The sequence below is a fragment of the Anoplolepis gracilipes genome, chromosome 8 (assembly GCF_047496725.1).
Source record: "Anoplolepis gracilipes chromosome 8, ASM4749672v1, whole genome shotgun sequence".
Classification (NCBI taxonomy): domain Eukaryota; kingdom Metazoa; phylum Arthropoda; class Insecta; order Hymenoptera; family Formicidae; genus Anoplolepis; species Anoplolepis gracilipes.
The window spans coordinates 4,819,169-4,845,466 of record NC_132977.1 but is presented as its reverse complement, the minus strand read 5'-3'; the positions used below and the strand labels follow the sequence as shown (position 1 = coordinate 4,845,466).

At 31.5% G+C, this 26,298-nt stretch overlaps 1 protein-coding gene across 5 annotated transcripts in view; it reads left to right on the top strand.

Annotated features, from left to right (window-relative positions):
- Rsh (Rap GTPase activating protein radish) overlaps nt 1-26,298 on the top strand; it is a 136,726-nt gene that overhangs the window by 22,434 nt on the left and 87,994 nt on the right. Inside the window, exon 1 of one of the 5 annotated variants that reach the window (XM_072897820.1) lies at nt 1,401-8,489. The exons of 3 other annotated variants lie outside the window; for them this stretch is intronic. In XM_072897820.1, the coding sequence (XP_072753921.1) occupies nt 8,419-8,489 (71 nt within the window). In that variant the 5' untranslated portion in view covers nt 1,401-8,418. Of the gene's footprint in view, nt 1-1,400; nt 8,494-26,298 lie in introns of those variants that run through there. One more of the 5 variants, XM_072897826.1, reaches the window with a different exon arrangement.

The window sequence follows — 26,298 nt, the reverse complement described above, 5'->3', positions numbered from 1 at the left end:
CTCTTTCTCTTCCAAAGATGCGTGTGTGTTTGTGTGGGTCTGTATATGAGAGAGAGGGAGAAAGAAAGAGAGAGAGAGAGAGAGAGAGACTCGCCCACGATCAGCACGCAAAGAAGCGAACGAATGGAGATCGTCGATTGCGTGAAAAGTCTCGATTATCAATAACCGAGAACGAGAGAAAGAGAGAGAGAGAGAGAGAGAGAGAGAGAGAGAGAGAGAGAGAGAGAGAGAGAGAGAGAGAGAGAGAGAGAGAGAGAGAGAGAGCAAAAAAGAGAGATCGAAGAGAGAAAAACGGACCGAATGACAGAAGGGTAGCTTCAGGGACGCGCAAGGGGTAACGGCGGCGACGGAGGGGGGGGGGGCGGAAGAGGAGAGTCGGGGCGGCTCGCAGTCGGTCCAGGGATGTGATCCCGGCTGTGTCTATTTATACGAGAGCCAGGGATGCGAACGCGCACAACCTGTTGGCCGTGTGCTTGGATAGTGTGTACAACGGGACGCACGTCATCGTTCTACACCACGCGTTCTCGATATTGTATTCGAGCTGGCTGGCTGGCTGGCTGGCTACTTCTCTCTCTCTCTCTCTTTCTCTCTCTTTTTAAACCGAACTGCACTGTTCTACAACGCACGCCCGACTAGGCGCACACGCGACGTTAAGCGAACTCCGGCGACGAAGTTAGCGCCGTAACCGCAAAAAAGTAGGTCAGCCACCAGACCAGCGTGTAACTGGGTCGACACTCGCGCCGTTGCACCCTTAGCGATATCAGGCTCTCGCTTAGACGAGCTCCTTCCGCCGAGAAGCCGACACAGAAGTCGTCCGTGATACTAGTTTGCTATCGCGCGCGCGATTGTACAATTAAATTATTAGGTAATAACAAATAATAAATAGCACGATTTTACCGAAAAGAATTTCCAATTAGATATTTATTATTTACACTGCATTTCTACGAATATTTACGATATTATGGCAGTCTAAAAAAAGAATCTACGAAAATTAAACAGATATTGATGCTGTTATATTTTTTATGCTTTTCATATTTCTATTTTATTTATAGGTCTTACAACTATGTTAAATACAAGTTTAACGAAACGCTTTGTCAGAGTGTCTACTTAAATCTTGTAAAAAAATTCCCTAAAAGTTTCCTGATTTTCCAAGTATTTTTGTTGAAAATTCCAAGTAAAAAGAATATTTTCAAAACTTTTTAATACAACCTTCTCTAAAAAAAATTTTTTTATTCCATGCAGCTTCTAATATTTTTCATTCATATGAAGGAAAAATACGGAGTCTCTTAAGTTTCAATGTACTAAAACAAAACTGAATAACTTTCATAATATAATTTTTCATTTATATAAAATTTTCATTTCTTTATCTTTAAAAGTTACAAAGAGTATGTACTTCATGTTACTCAATATTATGTTAAGACATTAAGTATATAAACAAATATATACATATCTATATATTTGTGTTATTCTGCAATTATTTTTAATTTCTAGAAAGAGAGATGATGTCTTAATATATATCAAAATTATTAGAATATTTATTAAACAAATTACAAAATCTAATTTATATAATTATCTAATATTCTAATTCTATTGCAGCATTTTCAAGTGCTTAAAATCTGGCAAGAATGTTAAAAAAATTGTCGAAGGACAAAGTGCATGAGATGCGTGAATCTGGCGTCTCAGTTTTGTCCCGATTTTTTCCCGGCTTATTCTTTTAATGGCCAGTACTATTATTTAATCTATATATCAAGAATTCTAGAATTATTAAAAATAAAACCAAAATTCTCAACTTAATTAATGAGTTTCCACGAAATGAGACGCCAGTTTGACATACATTCAAATAGAATTGCACGAAATATGCTATGCGATAACTGCGACAAAAAAAAATTAATTCCGCGAATAATACGTAATAAATTACCTCATACGTAATAGATAATATATATGAATCATCCTTAATTCTAGGTTTTGTCCCCCGTAATACGCTTCGCGTCGCGCGTGTTTATTCTCTGTATTCTTTGTTCCGTGACGAAATAATATCATAGTAATTTTTCTCTATACGGAGGAAATATAATAATAAAAATTAGAATATATAATATTTGTCAATCATAGAATATATACATATTAACATATGTATGTACACACAAGAAATCATGCGCGATATTTTTATTCAATAATATATAGACGAATATTATATACGAGTATTGTTTTACAAAAGAATAATACAATTATTTAAATATTTTGATATAAACAAATAATTGTTAATCAACAATAGAAAAAAAAATATAATTTATCATTTTTATAGTTTGTACGGAAAGGGTCACTAATGCTTTTACACATAAATTTATGCACATATTGGAACACATATATTTTTCATACATGTATATAGAAAATATATATGTAAATATATTGATATGTGCATAAATTTATTTGTAAAGGGATAACGACGCCTTCTGCACAATTAATTTATTATAGACAAGCGGAGATACGAGCGTCTTAATACTTGTATGTCCGATATCTCGAGCAATTTAATTGTTTAATTAATATTCTAATAATTTTTACACATAGAACTTTTTGTAAAACTATCATAGAATTTTCGAGCGCTTAAAATCTAATAAGAAATGCTAAAAAGATGCAGTGAACTTGACATCTCACAATCAGTTTATCTCGAGCTATATTTTTGTTTAATAATCAGAAAATTATTTATTTAATCATATCAAGAACTCTAAAACTGTCAAAATAAAGCCATAACTTAACAATTAATGAATTTCTACAACAAATGAGACGTTAATTTTTTTATACACGGCGGACTGTTCACAGGGTGAAAATCAAAATTATCAAAAAAAGAATTTTCAAAAAAATCCTTTAATCTCAAAATTTCATGAAACTTCCCTGATTTTTCCAGATACAAAAGAAATCTCTGAATATTCACAGTTTTCTATAATTTTCTAAGGAATAGACGCCCTGTTTGTATATAGGTTGGTCCGAAATAATAAATTCGATAAGAATGTATATCAACAGGTTTTATTATTAAAAACACGTAATTTTATAATGGATACAATCTACCACAATATTTGATTGTGTACAAAACGAGAGTTCAATATTCTACCGACTGTGAAAATATGCAGTTTATTTTATAAAACGATAAAAACTAGATTTTTGTGAAAATATAGAGTAAATTAACTTTAAAAGCACTAACAGTCAAAACGATTCGGAAGAAATCACGTTATAATTTTCGAAATAAAAAAAAAATTATAATTAAAAAAAATTTTAAATCGCGCTCTTCTCCCACACAATTTCCCAACAAATTGCAGGCTACAGAGCAGATTAATTTTGACATAATTAAACCGCAAAATGTCAGAATGGCCCCTAATTCGGCTCAGACAGCGGTTTATTATTTTTCATGACAAAATTAATGTTCAGCCAAATAAGGGACAATTTCCATCGCATGGCTAATCCTATCATTCTCTGCGTTGCGTTTTCATAAATCCTTTATACCTTTGCTATTATCTTGTAAAATGATGAAATACTTTCTGTTCTCTCTCAATTAAGTTTCCGAAACTCTCTCTATTAATATTACATCTGCGTCTTTATTAATTTAGTTTTAATATCTCGATGTTCTTTTACTTTTACATTTCTAAAAAAAAAAATCTTCCACAAAGTCCATTTAGGTCCTATTCGATCGACAATCGCTAACTCATCAAACTGATGCAATATTGAACAATTAATGACAAAGGCTTGCTCCACTTCATAAACAACTTGTGCACTAAGCAAGGCTTACGGAAACCTTAAGAGGATTGGACGCGCCGGGCGTATTTAACAGCGCTATTATATCGTTCATTGCGATCGTTTAATTATCATTCCAGTACAGATCCGTGAATGTCGCAGTTACGTAGTAACTGTCGAGGTGTCCGATATTAGAAACCCACTGTTATATTATACGTCGTGTGTGGTTGGCGGTTATTATTCTAATTTCTATTTTCATATCGGGTACCCCATCGGCAAAAATAACCATGGAGGACGCGGACTGACCTTTGGCCGTTTTAATAATCTAATAATAATCTAATACCCTTGCATGACCCGAAATGTTCACGTTTCGTTAAATAGGTACGATCCACTATCTTGTACCCGTTTTTCAGGATTTTTATTAGTTCAAACACTGCGTCTGAAATATTGAATATATTTAAAAAAAATTATATCTGATCTTAATTATAGACGTAAAAAAGCACGTGTTTCTCTTCGATATAAAGTATGAAAAAGAACGCTGGAAAAGATGGTAAAATTCTTTGCAGAGAAAAGAATGTGATATTACTTTGTATTTCGTAAGAATTCCAAGTGTAACAGTTTGCTTAACTATATTATTTCTGTATTAATATCATTTGCAGTAATCTTATAGAAGAAAAAAAATCTGTAGGTTTTTTTGCGTATCAATATTTTATAACATTATACGTTCGTTATTCGAGAAACTGAAATAAAATTGGTTACTCAAATTACTAACCGGGACTGGACGAAATGAGTTTTTTCATCTATCAAAATGATCAAATTACCTTTGCATCCATTCGATCGCATTTCGCGCGCAAGTCACCGGAATCAGTTACACGCAAGAGTTTCGTTACGAAGAGAGGACACGATGCATTTAAATATGCCAGACTCACATTAATACATACCAGATTGCGTTGGCGCGCGATCGAATAACGTCGGTGTGTTTCGAATATTCGTACTTATAAATTGCCGGCACGTTTTATTATTAAACGCTTCGCGAAATAACGCGGGATTGCGCTTGGAACCGCAATGAAGCGCGCATGAGCTCCTCCGCGCAATTCTATATTATTTCCACGCATTGCGCTTCGTGTCACGCTCCGCTAATTGAAACATCCACTCCCGCGGCAAAAAGCTAGCGCACAAATGTCACTATAAAAAAAAAATATAGAGATAAAGGAAAAAAAGGAAAGGATGGGAGGGTAATGTTACGATAAGTTTATCAGAGCTTGGCCGTAAAGACGAACTTCTCGCGGCATGAACATGAAACACCACAAACTTCCTCCTAAGGACTCCCAATTCGGGCTCGATAAAATCTTCAGAGTAAACTTGCGCGCAAGTACCTGGGCGAATGCGTTAAAGTTTCGTGGCAGCGGGTTCGTCGAGGAATTCCACGGAGTTCCTAATAAACGAACACATGCATCAAAGAGTTTGGCGGGTACTTAATAATCGTAATAGCGTTCGGAGTCATCTGGTCGGAACACGCGGTTACTTCTCGCACGTGTGTTGATGTTGTTGGCTGTTGCGATTCCTTGTGTCGCGCTTCCCGCAGATTCGCGACCAACTTTCCGGATACGTTCTAGTTTCCACCGCAATATTGAAATGTCATATTGCACGCGGACCATATGTACTTTAATTAGAAATGACTCGGAACAATTGTATATAAGCGCGAAAATTTTGAATAATACCTTTCAGGATTCGTACAATCGATCGAAATTATTTTTAATTTCAATGCGGTTCTCTTCTTTCTCTCTTCCGTAATTTTCTGACATTGCGCATTTTTCTCATTGAGATGGTTGAATACTGTAATTTCGATATTTAGAATGTATTGATGTTGTTTTGCTTGATATGGAAAAATACGTAACACACAAAATTGTACAGAATTACGTTTTTGTGTTAATTTTTATGTTTTTTTCATTACTATGTTTTAACAATATCGAACAATAATTTTGGCAGACGTTTAATTGTACGATTCAAGTTTAATATCATAAAAACGGAAATAAAACATATTTTTTTACAATTAATTTAAAAGAAAGAATTATTTAAATTGTATAATATCGACGTGAATTTATAGAATATTATTCTTATTGAATATTCATATCAGATGCAATATAACACAGCCACAAGTAACAATATTTTTATAGTGCCATCATCAATCGCTCCATCTCGAAGCGCGTTCATTCGCTGAACTGTTAAATGACCACTCGACAAACACACGTGGCATACGTGGAATATTTCCGATTGATCCGCATTACGTCAACTCTACGGGATGGCGAAAATAAAAAAAAATTAAACCGATATAAGTGTCAGTATAGCGGAAACAAATACGGATCAAATCGAGAGCGAAGAGAGATTAGTCTACAAGTAAATCCGTACAAAGTATAGAAATAAACGTAAAAATACGTATGGACTTAACGTGATACACAATTCTACTTAATATAAAAATTAAATATTTATCCAATACATATTAGTTATCAATAGTAAAAGAATATTAGTAGTCAATATCTAATTTGACATGCACTTGCTGCCGAATGAATTGATCCATTCTGTTGAATTGCATGTTTAGTAGCAAAAGAACGTCGTTAGCCAGACTAGCTAGTTTTGCGACCGTACATGGCATAAAATAATTGAAGAAACTCATTATATTTCATTTTTCACAATCAAGCGTACGAGCAATTAGTCTGAAAATACTACAATTTGCATATCAAAATTGAGATTAAGTTTCCACTCAAACTCATTTAACTATTATAAAAACTTGTACAAAATTGTATATGCTTGAAAAATAAATTTAAGAAATAATAAATATACGTTCCATATTAAATTATGTTAATAAGTAATCATAATATCATTATAATTGCTTCTTCAATTTTGATATTAAAATGTTTTAAATTATTTGCTCTCGAGATATATAGCTTCCGAATTTCTTTTTCATTGGAACGCTTGGAGCGTTTTTAATTATTTTTCAAATTTATTTTGCGAGCAATAAATTGGAAACTAGAATATTTTGGTAGTAATTAATTCGGGAAACAATTTGATGCGCTCAATATTGTTAACTTTTTATCTTTAACTATTTTATTGTTATATGATTAGAAAAATTTTACATTTTTACATATTTATTTGTAGTATTTTTAAACAATCAATTAGTTTTATATATATATATATATATTTATTTATTTATTTTTATTTATAATTGGCCGAATAAATTTTCTGAATTGAGATGATAATGTTAAATCATCATTCCCGTATTTAATTTTAATTTCCTGCTAATTAATAGGAACAAAATGCAGAATTAGAACAATATATTTGCAATAAATTAACACTTAACTTAATTATGCCACACATCCGAATTTCTCGTAGCAAAAATAACAGATTAACAGAAATTTTGAGGTGCATAATCATTTATTACGTGCGATTCAACAGGCAATCTATGATTGGTCAACTCAAAGCTTTTATATGTTAAAATAATATAAATTGAACTACTGCTACTACTGAAAATAAGAGAATAGTTAACACGAAAATACAAAACATTAATTACGATCGTGCGTATACTAATAACTAATAAAGTATAACAATCACGCGACATTTTCTATAATACTCCCAATATATATTGCACATGACGTGCACTTTATTTTATATTACGATTTTATACTCGAAAATCACGATTGTCGAAAAGATAATAGGAGCGTCATATGCAAAATCTCATACCTATCTTTTCTCTCTCTCTCACTTGAGTCTTGCCGCAAGAATGACAATGTAATCACATATAAACGCTATATATATATATGCAAAATTTGCATGCATATATTGTAACAGTTCTTACATGTGTTATATTTATCATATTTTATCTCTACTAAAACACAATCGCAATAATTAGTTAGAAAATACGAAATATATACATATAGATAATGCTTTAGGATAATTACAAATACAATTAATTATGAGAGATGGTAAAATTGCTACAAGTACTGTATGCGCTCGAATATCACTCGGAAATTACAAATAGTTAGAAAATACGAAGCATAATAATTCCAATTACAATAATTATAATTGTAATTCATTTTAATGAGAGATAGTAAAATTCTCATACAAATGCGTGCGTATATTATATTCATAAGCCACAGAGATAACATTGTACGAATTCGACCGGATGTGGAGATTCCGCGATGAGAAAACAAAAATCATAACTACACATTACGAAGCTACGATACTGGAATGTGACCGAATTCGTACTGTCTTTTGCTTATGAATAAGATACGCATGCCCTTGGTGTTTATACGCAGTCACCTTGTTGTCATTCTAGCGACGAGCCTCAAGTGGAAGGGGAAGACATAAAGACGCAGGATACTCTGTGTGTCCTTGTATTATTTCTCGATGTGCGATCGCGACAAGGTCGTGACTAGAAAATATCGAAACATGGATGATTCCTTGCAAGCACTTATTCATAACATTTTCATAAGCAGTAGAAACAGTATTCAGTTGCGTGATTTCCGAATGCGAAACGAAACATAATTCATTGTTCGCTCAATCGTGGTTCTTAAGTCATTCGCAATTAAATAAAATAAAGTTTGCGTGCGTCTCATATGCAGTTAACATCTAAAGTACTACATAAAATGCGCGCGCGATCGTAATTAATTGTGTTTTCGTGAGTGTCATGTGAGTGCCATGAAGGAGCAGCAAAAGACAAACGAAAGAAAAGAAGGGGAAGTATCATACGATAGCGGAGCAATCATGGGGTGAGTAAGTTATAATTTTGTTTAATTTAATTTATTATTTTTAATTTATTAATTTATTAATTTATTAATTTATTATTTTTGTACTAAATTAATTCCCGCTTATTTCCACGGTGGCACTCAATGTAATCATTTAATCATTCTCAGAAGTAAAAGCTTAGAGTTTGCTAATCACTAACTATATTTGGACGGTCGTCAAACATGTGTAATACATATAGTAATATAAATAATTATGCAGTTTGAAATCTTCGTTAATCTTGCATTACCATCATGAGAAATTTAAATGTATAATAATAATTTAATAATTCAACATCTCGATAGCAACTAATCCGGGAAACATTTTAATTAATATTAAAATCAAAGGAGTAATTAATTTGCACTAACATAATTTATTTTTGCGTTTACCGCAACGATATATATATATATATATATATGTTAAAACATTTTCAAATTAATATTTTTAACTCTTTATTTTTTACGACTTTATATAATTATAGTATTCCATGTTAGTAAAGTTACAAAAATCTATGTATCATCTATACAAATTTTATATATTTTTTAAATCTATGAATAATTAAGTCTAAAAAGGGATTAAATTCGTGACACAGACGAATTCTCAAAACAAAGTATAATTCACCTCGTGTATTTATATCTATATTCCATTCGCATTAATAGCAAAAAAAAACGCTACTAGTTCAATCACAGCAAATAAAGTAGTTGACCTGCGCTAGTGTTTGACTATTAGTAGTGAAAGGAATTATTGATGCAATCAAAATGGTCCAGCGACCACCAAACGGGAGTCCGATAATCGTCGCGAAAAGTCCGAAAAATTTCTTCAGTGGCAATTGATATTACACATTAATGGCGGTTGCTTTCCGTCGTGCGATTGAATACCTGGCAAAGCTCTCGTACGATATTGTTGCGTCGACGGCGATGGCCGGGAAGGATGGTTGGCACGACGATACTCTCTCTCTCTCTCTCTCTCTCTCTCTCTACTCCGGTCGAAGCATTCGTTGAGCGAGCAAACCGGTCGGGAAGAGAGGCCTGACAGGCTTGCAAAGAGGCTATACAATACCGCTATTGTGCCGGGAACTCCATTAGAGGTACTAGGTGATTCTACTGAGAAACGGGTAGGAGAGAGCGAGATGGAGGCCGAGAAAAACAATGGGCGACACCTTTTATCGAGATTTCGCGCAGTCGCGCGCTGAGTGCCATTCTCGGCGTTTCATTACGTATACGTACATATGTACGGGAATTGCCCGTTTTCAGGCCGATTTGATTAACCTCGGGAAGCCGAGGAAATAGGCTCGCGAATTTTCGAGCGATGCAAACGCGAAGGCAACTCGCCAAATCGAGCAAGCCTTAGCGAATCACGCACGTGGCCGCGAATCACGTCAAGATGATTCGTATATTCCGTTTCGAAAAAAGAAAAAAAAAAAAAAAAAAATCTTTCGGTATAGCTTTAACTTCAGCAAGCGTTTCGCATTCGTCAATGACCTGGATTTACATTTACGAGGAAAGGAAAACCTCGGAAAACCGGGCCGCGTTCATCCCGGGCGCTCTTTTCCCGGCCGATTCGCTCGCCTGCTTCGATCGGAGGCAGAGAAGAGAAAGCACCGTCCTATTTACCATTCCTTTCGGCGATCGCCGTTGGCGTAAATGCAAAATATCGAACGATAACTTTGATGGTCGGTATTCAATCACGCGACAGAGAATGATTGCCATTGGGATATAACATCGACCACCGTCGAAGAAGCATGAGAACTTTTCTCAACAATCACCTCGAATGATCGCTCTTTCATTACTAATAAAGAAAAATCAGTAGTATGGATCAATTAGTCCGGCAGTCGCGTTAAATAGCGTTCCTTTACTACTAACTCGAACAGTGTATTACGCTTCAATCACCTTGTTTTGATTTTGCTTCTCATTTTTTCTCTACTTTTTATTTTTTAAACGTGCATTATATTCAAGATTCTATATCGTTTAATTACGCTAAAACTGTTAACCTTTAAATATAATTTTATTTAATCTAAATTTAATCTAATTTAATATTCAATATCATAATCTATCAAAGAAAATAACATGTTCTTTTACAGTATCATTTTGTTAAAAGCTCCTGATACGCATGTTAAATTTTTACTACATATTAGAGAAGAAAAATACAGCAGGTGTAATAAAAAATATAATGTAAATGAAAATATATATTTTTCTATCATTATTTATAATGTGTACCATTCTAAAATAAATAACATTTTTTATTTATAAGACTCGGTTATATATATTAAAAATTGTGCAAAATCACGATAATATTGTAAATCTCAATATTTGTCAAATATTAATACAAATTAATATATATTAATATGAATAAAATTTTATATACATATAGTAATTTAAATGAGTTTAAATAAAAACTGTATGATATAAATGTCGACATAAATATATAACATGGGCAAATTTTTATAATAATTTAAGTTGAATAATTTAAATTAGTTTAAACAGAAAATGTAATGCATGTTTGGATTTTGTAAGCTATTGACTGATTGCTTGTGTAATTATGAAAAATAAAGTAATGAGGCTTTTTCCGTGATGTTTATGCATCCTAGAAATCGAGATGTATAAATGTACTGGAGGACTGTAAATGAGACTGTTAATGAACAAATTTAGAACGCTCTGAAAGTATTTTAAAGTTCTTGAAATGATCTCATTCATGATTTCTAGAACTACATACACAGAACATTTTAATCGAACGAAGTAAGCACGGAAATGCTAAATGTACGCTTGAAAGTTTTATTAACAAGATCCTAATATTCTAGTGAGCATTCAGTCAAGACCACTTTCATTCAGCATCCATTAGAGAGATTACAACCGCATATCGCTTTCGAAAAGCCAAACGCGCAGGTACTTATACAACATGTTACAAATTTGATACGTTCTATTTTATTACTGCTGACTTTTTAATCGGTTTATAGTAAATGGATTTTTTTATAAGAGATTATTAACATTGAAATATTAATGGAGTTTCTAAATTGTAAACAATCAAAAATTCAAATATTTTCGAGAATTGTATTATAAAGATGCAAATATCTATATAACTTAATTTTTAATTTTAGTTTAGAATTTTAATTTAATTTTGTGAATTATAAAGATATATTTAAAATTGACCTTTAAAAGTTTGACAAAATTTATGCTAATTATATACATTATTGTTGAGAGAGAATTGACTCTCCAAACTGATAAAAAAAACTTTATCGAATTAAAACCTAATGCAAGATGTTTCAGAATCCTCGATATAGAAATCAAGATTAATAGCTTGTAAACTTAGGTCGGTAAACTTGGGCCCGGATTAATCACAATATCGTTACTAGTCCTTTGAGTGAAATATTTGCGGCCATAAAATAACCGGCAAAATAATTTCTCCGTGATTGTTTCTCCCTTAGGGAGCATAAACTGTAGTCGGTATTCGGTTAACCCTGTCGGCCCCCACGAGGAAAAATACTTTTGGAATAGGGGAGAAGTTCTTTCTCTTCCCGGCTAGACATGCTATCGATTGCCTTCGGAAATTCTCATCGAATCTGGTGAAATCACGCGTGGCATTTATCGAAAATTTCCTCTATTGTCGCAATTCGATCAAATCGAATGAGAGAAAGAATACGTGTTTCGAAAATTTTATCATCTATTAGGGAATCAATCGACAAAATCAGTAACGCAAAATATAACACCATTACGCATTTAATACAAATACAAGAACATAATAAATCACTTTTATTATAAGAACTTTATTTTTCAATTAGTCAATTGTCTACTATTTCAATTATTGTCACAAGAGAAGAGAGAAATTCTACTTTAATAGAAATTCAATCTTTCATAATAATCCACAAATATTTAATCAATCGATTCGCCATATAATTTTCATTAATGAAAAATCAATTACAAATTTGTCACAGACTTGTGGTTAAAAGAATGTTTGCTAAATAAATTTCTTTATTAAAAGCCATAAAAATTCAAGATTTAATTAAATTCTCTTTTATCAACTTCATCTTCTGTGATGAAGATTGTTTTCTTTCAACAACTAATAGTCTACTAAAACTGCAATTTATTAATGAATGATCCGCGTAATATAAAGTGTATATGATGCGAGAATAATATGCATTGCTTGGGGGGTGTAAATATAAAGTATGCACATAATAAATATTGTATCGCTAGCTGCTGAATTTTCAGTTGTGGATTTATCTTCAACCTGCTCGCGGATTTATCAAAATATTACATGGTTCGAGATAGATATTTTTCATAATTTGTGCCGTGTCTGATTCATAAATCCATATTTTAAATTTGAATTTGTTAAAAAGTACTCAGTTGTTGTGGATTTAAATTTAATATTTCAACATTTTACAATTCCCGTAAATTCATTGTTTTGAATCATGTATTGTTTTTTTTTTACTCTGTATAATTAAAGATTAGCAAACGGAAATATCATATAATCAATGTAAATTTAATTATTTAATTAAAACCGTATATCATATTTATTAATATTAACATTAATATTATCTATAATATTAATATATTCACTGTATATATTATATTTATTAAGAAACATATAAATTAATACGTAAAAGATTTAAATAAATAAATTATATATATAAAATATTTAAAAGTTCTTTACACATTTTTTGCTTGATATGGCGGGTAATGAGTCTAAAAAAAGTAAGGCAAAAAGTCGAGAAAAATTTTCTCCGGGAAATATCACCGGATCACGACGATTTTCAGTGTCGGCATAATCTAGATGGTTGCGCAAATTGAATGAAACGACGACGCAAATTTTCGGAACGATTAACTTCCTTTGACGTATCAAGCCTGCTGGTGTGAATAGCGAATCCTTCTTACTCAAGTCCGCTAAACGATGTAAGATTTGACAGAGAGAGTGACAGAGAAATGGGGGAAGAGAAGGGGGACGAGAAGAGGGAAAGATTATCGATATAGGAAATTAATAGGCACATAAATTTGCTTAACACTACTTGCGTTTACCATAATTTCCGCATCAAAGTGATTTTTCTTATACTCATAATGTTTCGAATGATACGCTGATTAAATAATTTATTTTGAAAGAAAATTTATTCAAGAATATTTCATTAAATTTAGCTTTATTAAATATTTCATTAAATATAAATATTTGCTTTTTTATCATTGGTATATATATTCTTGTTTATTATTTATTTAAATATTTTTAAGATACTTAAAATCTATTAAGACAATAATGATTTAAATAAATAAATAAAAACTAAAAATATAAAAGATTTTAAAATAAAAAATAATTAATCTGAATTGTGTGTTTAGTTATAAAAACAAATTTGATTTTACCGTAATGTCCAAGTCAATTTGGTACGTTCAAACGATGGAAATAAGCATGAAACTGTAATGCTTTTTGACAACCAATAAATCTTGCTCGCGTTTACCTGCGTCCTTTAAAGGTTATTCAAACCACAAACAGCATCCGATCGTATCGGAAATGAAGCTATCAACATGAAAGAGAAAACCGAGTGCAAGGGCGGAGACAGAAAGGACTCATTTTGTCGTAATCTTTTTCTAATCACCTGAAATGTTATCGACAAATCTTTAAATGAACTTCTCCACATGAAAGCGTAATATTGGATATCGGAATCGTAATGTTCGTATGAAATGACGAACGTACTTTATTGAAAATCTCTCTATAGAAATAATTTACGAAATATTACAGATCTTGTAAGAATTCATAAAATTATATTTTGTTAAATTAAAAATCCTAATTAATGGTTGAATATTACATGTTCATTATTAAATCACATACATATTTCAAACTTTTGATATTTTGATATTGCAAGTCTCATGAGAAAAAAATATCTTAAATTTTTAATTTTTACGAAAACATTGAGGCAACATTAAAATCTAATACACCATTCCATTGATGGATCCTCTTTCAAAACTCACGAATCATTTTTAAGAGCTTTAGTAAAAAGATTCGTGTTGAATCAAAACTGCAATTTAAAAAAAAAATTTCATTACACTTTTTAATGGTTTTAAACCAATTGTAAATCAAGACATAATTATATTAGAATTTTAATATATAATTAATTGGGTCTGTAGAAATTGAGCTTCAAGAAATAAATAAGTAATTATTCTTACTCTTTAAATATCAAAATTTTTTTCTTCAATTAAAATTGCAAACGGACTTAATAGAATCTTGAAAGAGATTTTTTTTCTCTAACAATGCCAATTTATATTATTAATGGTACTTTCCATTTTTCGCGACACCTGATTAAAAAAAAGTCTTATAATAGAGTCGAGTAATTTTGAACTACCCTATATATTATATTCTAACACGATCTCAGATAACTGACACTCGAGGAGCACCGACGAATATCGGGAACGACTTTTCTCTCTCAACAGGTGGTACTGGGAGATTGGAAAGAGAGGCGATGGGTGTACTTTGGCTTTCTCAAGATTGAAGCGAAGCTAACAATCACTTAGGGACTGGCAACGTACCGTTGCTTCAGTAACAATTCGTGTGAATACCCAATTGAATATCCCATCCGTGACGATTCAAAGCAAAGTTTCTCAGACGACTCAATTGTGTTACTTCGCCCATATGATGAAAATCACAAGCGTAAACAGAGGAGACAAATTTGACTTGGAGAGATTTGCAAAGTTAATCAACATTCAGAAAATGTAATAAGTAGATTTTATATCATAAATATATGACGTATAAATAGAGATTTTTACATCAAATTTTAATTTTATCTACACCCACATCAATAAAAAGAAAGTTTTTAAAACTTGAATTGCAAATACTGATAAGTGAATACTGATCAATGATGGAAAAAATACGATTAAAGGATGTAAGATACAAATGTTTTTATAAGAAATAAATAAGATACTTTAATAGGTGTACAAAAGTAAAATATATATATATATATATATATATATATATATATATATATGGAATAGGATAATAGGATATCTCTCTGTGGATCGTATATTGATTTTGCCGCGTGCACTGAATTCTAATATTTATTTTTTATTCCTTTTATTCTGATATTTCGTCGCATATCAAGCTGAGCGGAGACAAGGCAAGAGAGAGAGAAAGAAGACTTGATTTTCTCGAGGTTCCAATCGACTCGGGGTTATTTTCGGAAAGTCGATAGTATGTCGATAATCCGACGATATGCATACATAGAGAGAGCCGCGAAACTTTGTCGGTTTCGAGAACGCCGCGGGTCTAATGCCATGCGTCTAAATTCGATAGTGTAATTTTGGATAATGCTAGAAGGGCTAGGGTTTACAAAAGAGCAAAGAGAAAACGAAGAGAGCAATTTGCGGTGGCAAACGTTCGAGAGAAAGCGAGAGACCCTTGAGATTATCCATGAACCGTAATGTGTCGTTGCTATAAGCCGAACGAAGTATAAATCGATAATACCCTATCCACCCTATGGCCGACATAATGAACCTGAAATTTTCGTAAATCGTGTCCATCCTCCTTCCATCAGCGACCTCGAATTTATGTGCTCACGCAAAGAATGCGAGCTTTTCGTCAAATAAAAAAAAGTTGTGATTCACAATAAATACAAGGATTACGGAGGCAATTTGGTATTCTTTACTTAAGTATAAAAGTGGTTAAAATTAATAACATTCCTCTTTTTCAGATTTTATCGTCTTTATAAAGGAATTAAAAAATTAAAAATTTAAGAGGAGTTTCAGTTTTTTTCCATCGTAAAGAAAATTCTACTAACGAGTCAGGGCTATATTTACATTTTTGCTTTCAGCGTTCTAGAATGTATGTACAAATTTTCTCTTTGTTTATATAAGATGAAAATATAATAATTTTTCTTTTCGTTTATATAATAATTAAGAGAAAAATGTAGTCATTTTTCTCTTAATTAAAAAAGACAAAGGTTTGAAAGCATTGAGATATTATTAATAAATATGATACATACTTATATTAGACGCACATATATACATCAAAACATATATAATAAAACTATGATAAAAGCATCGATTATTTCTTAAAGTATAAACAAATTGTCATAGAATTATGGTAAATCTTTTTAGGAATTTTTATTAATTTTTCTTAATTTTGCACTTACAAATAATAAAATGACAGAATACTGACGAGAGAAAAATCTAAGGCTAAGTAGTATCTTATGGATAGCGCACGTTTCATTTTCTCGATAAAAAACTAAATGGAAAGTTTATATAAAGTGAATGTAAATGTCTACAGGACGAATTTGCATTAACACGCCGCGAGACAAAAACGAGTGATAAGATCGGAGCGAATGCGCATTTCAAGGAAATGTCACTCACGTCTTTCATAGCGAGATAGCGATTTGATTCAAGCAACGCCAAGAGAGAGGATGTAAATTGACAGAATGGAAAAGATAAGAAATCATCTAGAAAATTTAAATTTTTGTTACGTTAATTGTAATTCAACTAAAAACAATTATTTACACGAAAAATTAGCTAATTAATATAATATAATATTAATGTCAATTATTTTTCTAATTATTTTTTTAAAAATTTCTTATTACAATTTTTGATAGATAAATATAGTGAATCATGATTTGCATTATACTTATAAGAAATCCCAGAATTTTTTAGAAAAAAAGATTAAATTTACATTGAAGAAACAAACATCTTTACATAATGTCTTTCAATCTTTGAGCGCAAAGAATATTTCATATTTGTAATAAGCAAAGAAAAAAAAGACAATGCTAATGTATGCAGTGAGTTTCACCATTATTTCCTGTTATATCGCGAGATCAAAAATCCGATTTTTATTATTGTTTGTTGCATACAAATTTGCATTAATGCAATGATCGTGTAATATGGGACGATCGCCACGATGAAACGTTTCGCGAATTTGCATTCGCGTAACAAAGGGATTACCGCAAAATTCGACGGAGAGAACGGTCTCGCGGCGATGTTAATTACGTTCGCATCCCGCGGCTAAAAACTGACGGTAATGATTCAATTTAGCGGCTGCCCCGGAGAATAATGCAATTGAATTGTAAAGGAGTTGGCTTATGATGTATAACCACGCCTCAGCCACGATATTTTAGACCTTACACCGAAATCTCTGTTTTAGCATAATGGATACTGAGTGATGAGAATTCGCATTCGTGCTTTATTTTAGCTGAAACAGGAGAAATTCGTGCAATGGAAACTTCCATTTCGTAGAAACTCAAAGTTTTGACAAATCAAACATCACAAGTAGGGAAAGTCAGTAAAAAAGATTATCATTTTTTTTTACACACGTTACATTTCGTTACATATTCAATAGAATCATATAAATTTCAATAATTAAATGTTGCATATTCGTGGCTATACAACATCAGTATCAACCGATGTCAATTTTTCAGGATTAAAAAGAATGATAACGCGCGATGATCCTATCGTATATTGATTAACAGAAAGATAAAATTATATACCACAAGATTTATGAAACGGCTTATCTAACGTGTTTATCAATCACGCGTCAATCTCAATATAGAGCTGATTTATTTTATCGCTGACAATTGCTCGATATGTCTAGTCTTAACGCGATGAAAATTAATTTAATTTAATGCTTAATGTAACAAATAATTATATTTTTACTGTTACCATTGTTTTATCACTTATTTGCGCGATGATAATTTAATGCGAAATTGTTATCTCATTTTCCTGTTACATTGCCTGCGGTAATATACCATCGTTCCATCATTGTTGTACGATATGCAACGAACTTTCTGGATACTTCAGTGGAATATAACATCAAGTATGCAACTCAAAATAGAAACTTGCAGAAAAGCACTTCCTTCTTAAGCTCGCGGTAAAATGCCGATAATGTGCTCTAAAAGTATTATTTAACAATTATAATATATCGTGAGAAAAAATTATTGCCTGAAGGATTAACAAAGTAAAAAAGTCTTGTCTATAAAAAATTTTCCATAATCCGGAATGTTTTAACTATACTTTACAATAATATTAAATGCTTATACTATATATAAAATAGAAAGAAAAACAAAATGTGCGTATTACATACATTAAAAAATGGCAAATAACAATTATAATTTTTATTTTATTAATACCAGAACAATCAAGTCGTCCTAAAAAGGAAGAAAGATCAACGAAAAAAAAATTTGTATAACAATTTACGAGATAACGTAAGAATTTTTTAGAGATTTTTTTTTAGGATAGAAGCTGAGCAACGGTATAAAAAGAATTGAAAATGACCAAACGGACAGCTCCAATGAGATGTAGGCGGAGATATCAAGTTTCATTGGAATTTCATTCTTCAAATCCATCGATCATATGCACATAAATATGAAATTTTTTTAGACACATTGATATATACATATATAAAATAAATAATAAATTATATATATAAAATATAAAAAAATAAAATTTATAAATAAGTATACAAATGAAAATATATAACGAATACGCGAACACACTTCACTAGAGAAATTTTTATTTCATTGTATATTTATTTACAAAAAATGTTTAAAGTAAAAATATATAAAATAATATAAAATACTAATATTGGGTTTTGTCACACAAGTAAATAAAAATGTTTATTTTACTACTATATTTTATCGTATATCCATGAAAAAAGGTTTGCGGATGTTATTTTACTTAATTGCTTCGCAATCGTTACATCAGTTTCATTTTCTTAATTACATTACTTCCATATTCTGTTCCTATAGACAAAAGACCGAGTAATACGGCACGAGATAACTTTGCTTGTTCTCCGAAACTGCTTTCTTCGTAGCAAAATTCGAGAAGACAAGAAGCTCGGTTGGTTTTCAACAAAGCGTTGAAAGACAAGAAAAGGAAAGAAAACCAGTAAAGAGGCAAGGAATCGGAATCTTTTTACGTATCCGTCTTGATAATTGAGAGTTGCTCCTTGAACTTATATACCTACTTGATATACTTTCGTGATCCGTCCTTAATTAAGAATAATAAGAATAGAGACAGATGAAATAATTTGATTGCGTACTATTTTAGTAATTTTAAACGCTTAAATATGAAAAGAGAGGTTTTGCGATAGAGAAACAATTTTTATATCAATTATAATATAATATAATTGCATCAAATAGAAAATAAAGTCGAGCAGACAAATAAAAAAGTTAGACTTTTCAGTATCTATTAGTTTTGAAATCATTATTTTCCAATAATATTCAAAAATACTTTTTAAAGATCTACAGGATGACGCTATATTCTATTCTTTTGCCGCTCGTTCTTATAAACAGAACGAAATTCCGCACGCTCCTTGAAATTCCATCAGTTCCGGAATGCAGAAGGAGGTCGAAATACGTGCAGTTCGTCGAGCTATGCAAGACAGTTGTTCTCGGTTTTTACATTCAATGCTTTAGCCATAAACTATAATCACTCATTCTACAAAATTTGAGAGTAATGCATTTTCACGAAAACGTCATCATTTCTTATTATTACTTCTACTATCTGCATCGTATTTCAAAAAATGTTCAAAACATTTTTAATGTGTAAATTATTAAGACCGAATGTTGATGAAAAATTCCTCTTAAATTTAATCAATCAAAATAACTGATTAAAACAGTGACAAAATTTCAATGAGCTTTAATGAAAAAACCTTCACGTCTTGTTCCTCGATCTTGTATTTCACTGACTATGGCGATAAAATTTCATTGAAAAATCAGCCATTATCACTAACTGATTCTTCTGATTAAAACGTCATAGATGTAATTGAAACTGTCGCTTATCAGTGATAATACATTGATTCAATTTAAACGAGCATAAATTATCAAAAGAGAAAGACCTTTTATATTTTATAAACCAACTTGTGTTATGCATTTGTACGTGTACGAGTGCGTATCTCTGACCTACACTTTTTTAATAAGAAAAAAATCAATTTCGAGATTGTCGAAAAAAGAACTTTCTAACGCACACGTATCTCTGTATATTTTTCGAGTATGTGCGCGAGTGAATTACGCTCACGCGATCCGCTTTACGTTGCTCGAAAAGCGATTAAATCCACAAAATTCGCGGCAAGAGTCCGGTAAAATCATACGCGTAAAAGAAATCGGTAAAAACCGGATGCGACCGCTGGCCGTTTTCGCAACGACATTTCGGCGACGAATATCACAGTTATCTGTCAAGTATAAAAGTCGAACAAATAAAGCAGAGCAAACGCGCGTATATAATTCTCATTGTTGTTTATATGTGAATTTCAATTCAAGAAAAATAGAACGTACATTAGAGTTTTACGGATACATAACTGTTGCTGTTGCGTTTCTGTTTTTTTTTTTTTTTTTTTTATTATTGAATGTATAACTCGAGAGAGTTTAATTTAAGAATTCAATAAGCGCGTTTAATTGACTGACATTTTGAAAATATGAGATGCGAATAATCTTGCGAAGATTTAGTGAAGTGTCAGCGCAAAATGTGAGGATACGAAAAATTATTTTTTCTCCTCAAGATTATTTTTGTAATTTCCTGTCCTTGAATAATATCTATAATTCAGAAAAGCTACCTTTTCATGTCTGTAAGGCCAGCACGATGACGTTTCGTATAATACACGCCCATGCCGCGGGCACGGTGCCGCATCTGGACGCGTTCGTCGAAATTCCACGAGTTCCCACGCACGTGGGAGGTCGAGTCCGTATTTTTTCTAGCCGTTCTAAACGCACAAACGCACGCACGCACATTATCCGAGATGCCGTCTTTCGCTAACTTGCGATCGACAAACATCGCCGCGCGCGATATCTAGAACGGAATTTCTTATAAGTCTATTCACGCGCGGCTTCGCATGCACGCTTCATACATGCATGCATGCGATCGCGGTGTATAATGTAGAGAATCGCGGATATATGCAATGCCGATTCCCGGAATGCGGCGCGTTCGACTCTTGCGTGAAATATGTATGGGGACGAGTGGCGGAGGAGAGGGAGGGGAATTGGAAATTTATGCGAATCAACGGTCACGTATAAAACGTAATATATTGATAGATTGATACGTACATACGTGTAAACAGTGCAGATTCGATAAATGATAAATAAAAAAAGGCAATAGTATAAAATTGCAATAAACAGAATTTTATATAGTAATGAAAACAAGTACGTAAATTATTGAAGTGCGTATACAACTAGGCATAAAAAATATATATCATATATTTATTATTATTAGATATTATTATATCATTATACATTTTGTATTATATGAAAATTTTTGATAATTCTAAATTTCGATTAAATTATTAAAATTCTTGATTTTCTTGATATTTTAAAGAAATTTCTTACTTAAATTTTTATTTTTTTTTTTCAAAATTATAATAGGATTAAAACCTACGGAAAATTAATAAAAGAATAAAAGAAATATATAACAAGCAATGAATATCAAGAGAAGTTGTCTTTGCAGAAAAAATTACAATCACATACGTAAAAAAAAATGACACGGAATAAATTTAAATTAAAAATGTACTGTTTATCAAACAAAGCGAAAATAAGTGTGTGACTAATGGTATAATAAAAGAAAAATGTAATGATTACATGGTATGATATATTTTCAAACTTTATCTTTATAAATTTATGTTACAAACGCTAAATCATATCTCTCGATATATCATGCCGTATTAATATAAATGATAATTTTTAATTATACGTGATATATTATATTCTCTTGTTTATATTTGCTGATTTATCAATGAATATTGTTTCACTTTGATGTGGTTGCAAGCTTTGCTGTGGTTTATTTAATAATACTAGAAATAAAATCAATTGAAAATAATTAACCAATTATGCAAATTCAACATTTTTAATTTCATAACTAAAATCAAAGCTAAGGCGAGTACGAGAAAAAAACCCTACAGAGAGAAAAAAAAAGTATATATATATATATATATAAAATACAATATACATTATTTCGTTTAAATAATGTTATTTGTATTTGAAGTTAAAAAGTCGTTCTTTAGCTTACAAAAGATAAAAATTTGTTAACGAACAAAATCTCTTTAGCTCATTCTTTTTTTAGCTTTATACGAGTTTTTCTCTTTCTTTAATCTCTTCATTCGACGAATTAAAGGTCCACTTCACCAATGTGCCAAATCGTTCATTCCATAAATCAAGCAAAACAATCGAATTTACGAGCACGATTAAACGGCTTAATTTATAGTAGATATTAATTAATACTCAGTGACGCTGTCTTTCTTTTCTACGATGTGTGGTTATTGTGGTGGTGCGGCATAGATACACGCAAACCACAGAGAGAGACATATTATATATATGGATTATCCAAATGACAAATTAACTGATAAGTGGTAGACAGATATCACGTAGACGTTTAATATATCCTCGCGTGTCTACATAACGAACGGTCAGAATAATTTATACCCGAATGTAATTGAATTCTATTGTGCCACTGATGCTGAGTAATTCCTGATGAATTCTTAATGGTCGATCTGGGAGAAAGAGCGAAATAAATGAAATAGAACAAGACTGAAAAAGATTGCCTGAACATATATGAAGTATGCATAATATCATTCATGCTAATCTTAATTGACTTTTAACAAAGTAGTCGGCTATCAGTAGCCTTCATAATTATTAAAGTAATAAGCGAATAGATGAAGATTTTAATTCTGAAATTAATAGAATAATATCGTAGAAAATTCATACCATTAATATGTTCTCTTTTTCATTCTTACTGCGATACAAAGAGAATCTGCTCGAGAAACGATTTTTAAAATATCGTCAATGATATTATTGACTACCGCGACCTAATTTCCATTTCCATCCCTAACTTGGAGGTACAATGCCCGTACAAATGGCACTTGTTCTCCTCGAATTATTTCGAAATTCTTCATTGTCTCGGATCATAATTTTTAAAGATGTGCAAACGGCCCTTGATTTATTTCGACCGGTACCATTTATCGGATCGGACGTACTTAACAATAAGTTACGTACCCGCAAAATTGAGGGGCGGTCGAATTGAATCGTTGAAACCCTCTCGACGCCTCGTAATACGATTCTTGAAACAGAGAGAAATGTGCCTTCTTCCCGAGGTAATTTCATCGTAACGATCGTGCCATCACCCGTGCAGGGTTAATTGTCTGTACCAATTACAGCCGACGTCCCTGATCGGCCATCGGTGAGATTAAATGCAAATCAACCTAAAGACGATTTTATGGGCATCGCGTTAACGGACACTGGCGTATAAAAGCCATGGTGTTGAATACATTATTAGCATGATCGATATATTCGATCATGAGCTACGTTCCAAAGCACGGAATATGGAAATTGATATAATCTCTCTCATGACGCTGTACAGCGAGTGGATGTAAGTTAAGATGCTATTAATGCAAATTGAATCAGGTGTGATTAATTCGAGCACTAGAAGTTTATCTTTGTATATGCAAAATACACATTAACATACGTTATACATACATTTATATCATATCTTTGTATGCTTTTATTAAGATTCAGCTTGAAATATAATTTAATTAAAATTCTGTTTAAAAATATAATTCACATAATACATACATCATAATTATACAAACACGAGCGAAGAAAAGTTGATAACGATCAAAAAATGATAATGGAATTGTATGCAAACACATGAAAATAATCATCGCGGTAAAAAGCTACTTTATTCTATTCTCTCGTATATTTTTATATTTTCAAATAGGAAGTAAAGAGTCGCTTCCGTTAGGTTGTGCTAGCTTTATCCCCGTACGAGATGAAAGGAATAATGTAGTACAATTGTTCGTATGACAAAGATATTTCCATTTACCGTTTAATCGAACTAGACAGACAAAAAAAGTTTTATATCCTCATGCTACGCATTTGCTGTGTGTCGACATGAGCAGTGCAATATCTGAAAACCGTATAAAAGCGAACGAAAACGACAAAGTCTAGCAACGATATTTAATGCAAACCTGACCGATCAATGTTATTTATCAGCATTAATGAACCCCTCCAATCCAAGATTAATTATCTCTTATATAAATTTTGCGATTTACATTAAAGTGCTTTGGTCCGGAATAACGAACACTTGTTTTATATCGCCGGATCAAAAAATATTAATAATAATATATGTAAAACTTTGTTCCATAAAATCAACATTATAACGACAAAACAAAATCTTCTCTACGGACTAGCAACAATTTTAATTATAAAACGCACACATCTATATAAATAAGATCTTATATTTTGCAAAATTTAATTAAAATAAAATATAGACAAGAATATCTAGGGAAATTTTCTGCGAAAATATAAATAACGAAATATCATAAATATAAACAAAAGATTGATAATATTGAAAGCAAAATAGAATAACTCTATCTCTCCATACGCGCATTTATAATAACAACACTTGTCGTTTAATTTTTTTTCTTCACCATAAAGATACAAGGATGGAAAAAGAAAAAAAAGGAATGTTTAAATAACGTTTGTAATTGTAATAAATAGTAAATAGAAACGAAAGCGCGTCTTACCAAATCGTCGCATTCTTGTGAGATAATGAAACCTGCTAATGGAATTCACGGCGTGGTCGTGAGATTCCACCGTACATGTAACATATATATATATACAATCTTCTTCTATCCCACATGACTATACGAGAAAATATTTCCCTTCGAAAATCATGATACAGAAAAAAAAAGAGATAAGAACAACCATAATATACATGGATTATCGAAACATAAAAATGTAAAATAATATGCGAAGGTAACAATACGAATAACAATATCTGTAAAAAATATTACCTACTATCCTTTATATTATCTCATATGTGTTTAAGATTATAAAAAGCCTAAAATCTTATAAAATGTCTAAATTTCCAAATATTCTGTAATGCGCGTATATATATATATATGTATGTATATATATATATATATATATATATATATATATATATATATATATATATATATATATATATAAACGATAGTAGGTAATATTTTTTACAGATATTGTTATCGTATTGTTACCTTTGCATATTATTTTACATTTTTATGTTTCGATAATCCATGTATATTATGGTTGTTCTTATCTCTTTTTTTTCTGTATCATGATTTTTATATATATATATATATATATATATATTTATATATATAAATATATATAATATAATATATATATATATATATATTTATATATAGACATTTACCTCAATAATAATCTTATCTCTTTTACCATCCTTGTTATATCTAGCTTAAATATTTAATAAGATTGCCGATAGGATCTCTTGAATCTGTCCCCGATGGATTTCAATATAAATAAAAAATTACCTATAATAAAACCCACCATCTGAGATTAAATAATTGAAGAGAAATTAAAGGACCCGAGATAGCAAAAGCCATCTTTTACTGCGTACCCACAGGCGAAGGAAATCAACGAAGAAAAATAAATTCTTTATGTTTGCGAAAACCAGTGCTTCCCAAGGGATATGAGAAAAGGCGATGACGGGGATGAACGTGCACGTGTATACGTGGGTGTATGCGCATCTATATAAATAGATAAATAAGTAAACAGGTGATAGTAAAAAATTCATTTGGAATCTTGGTGCAACGGTTCGATTAATATTTGTCACTTTTGTTCGCGGAGATGAATAATCGTCCGAAAGCATAAATTTATGTCCGACTTTTTTTGCGAACGGCAGCGAGCAAAGATACATCCTGTCACTCTTGTGAAATGATATCTGTCTCTCTCGCTCGCGATCGCTAATTATTACATTGCTTGCATCATCACAGAGGAAAATACGACACGAGGATAAAATTCTTTGTGGTCTTGTTGTCGAAGGACGGTGACAATATCGTAATCTAAGTTTTACATGA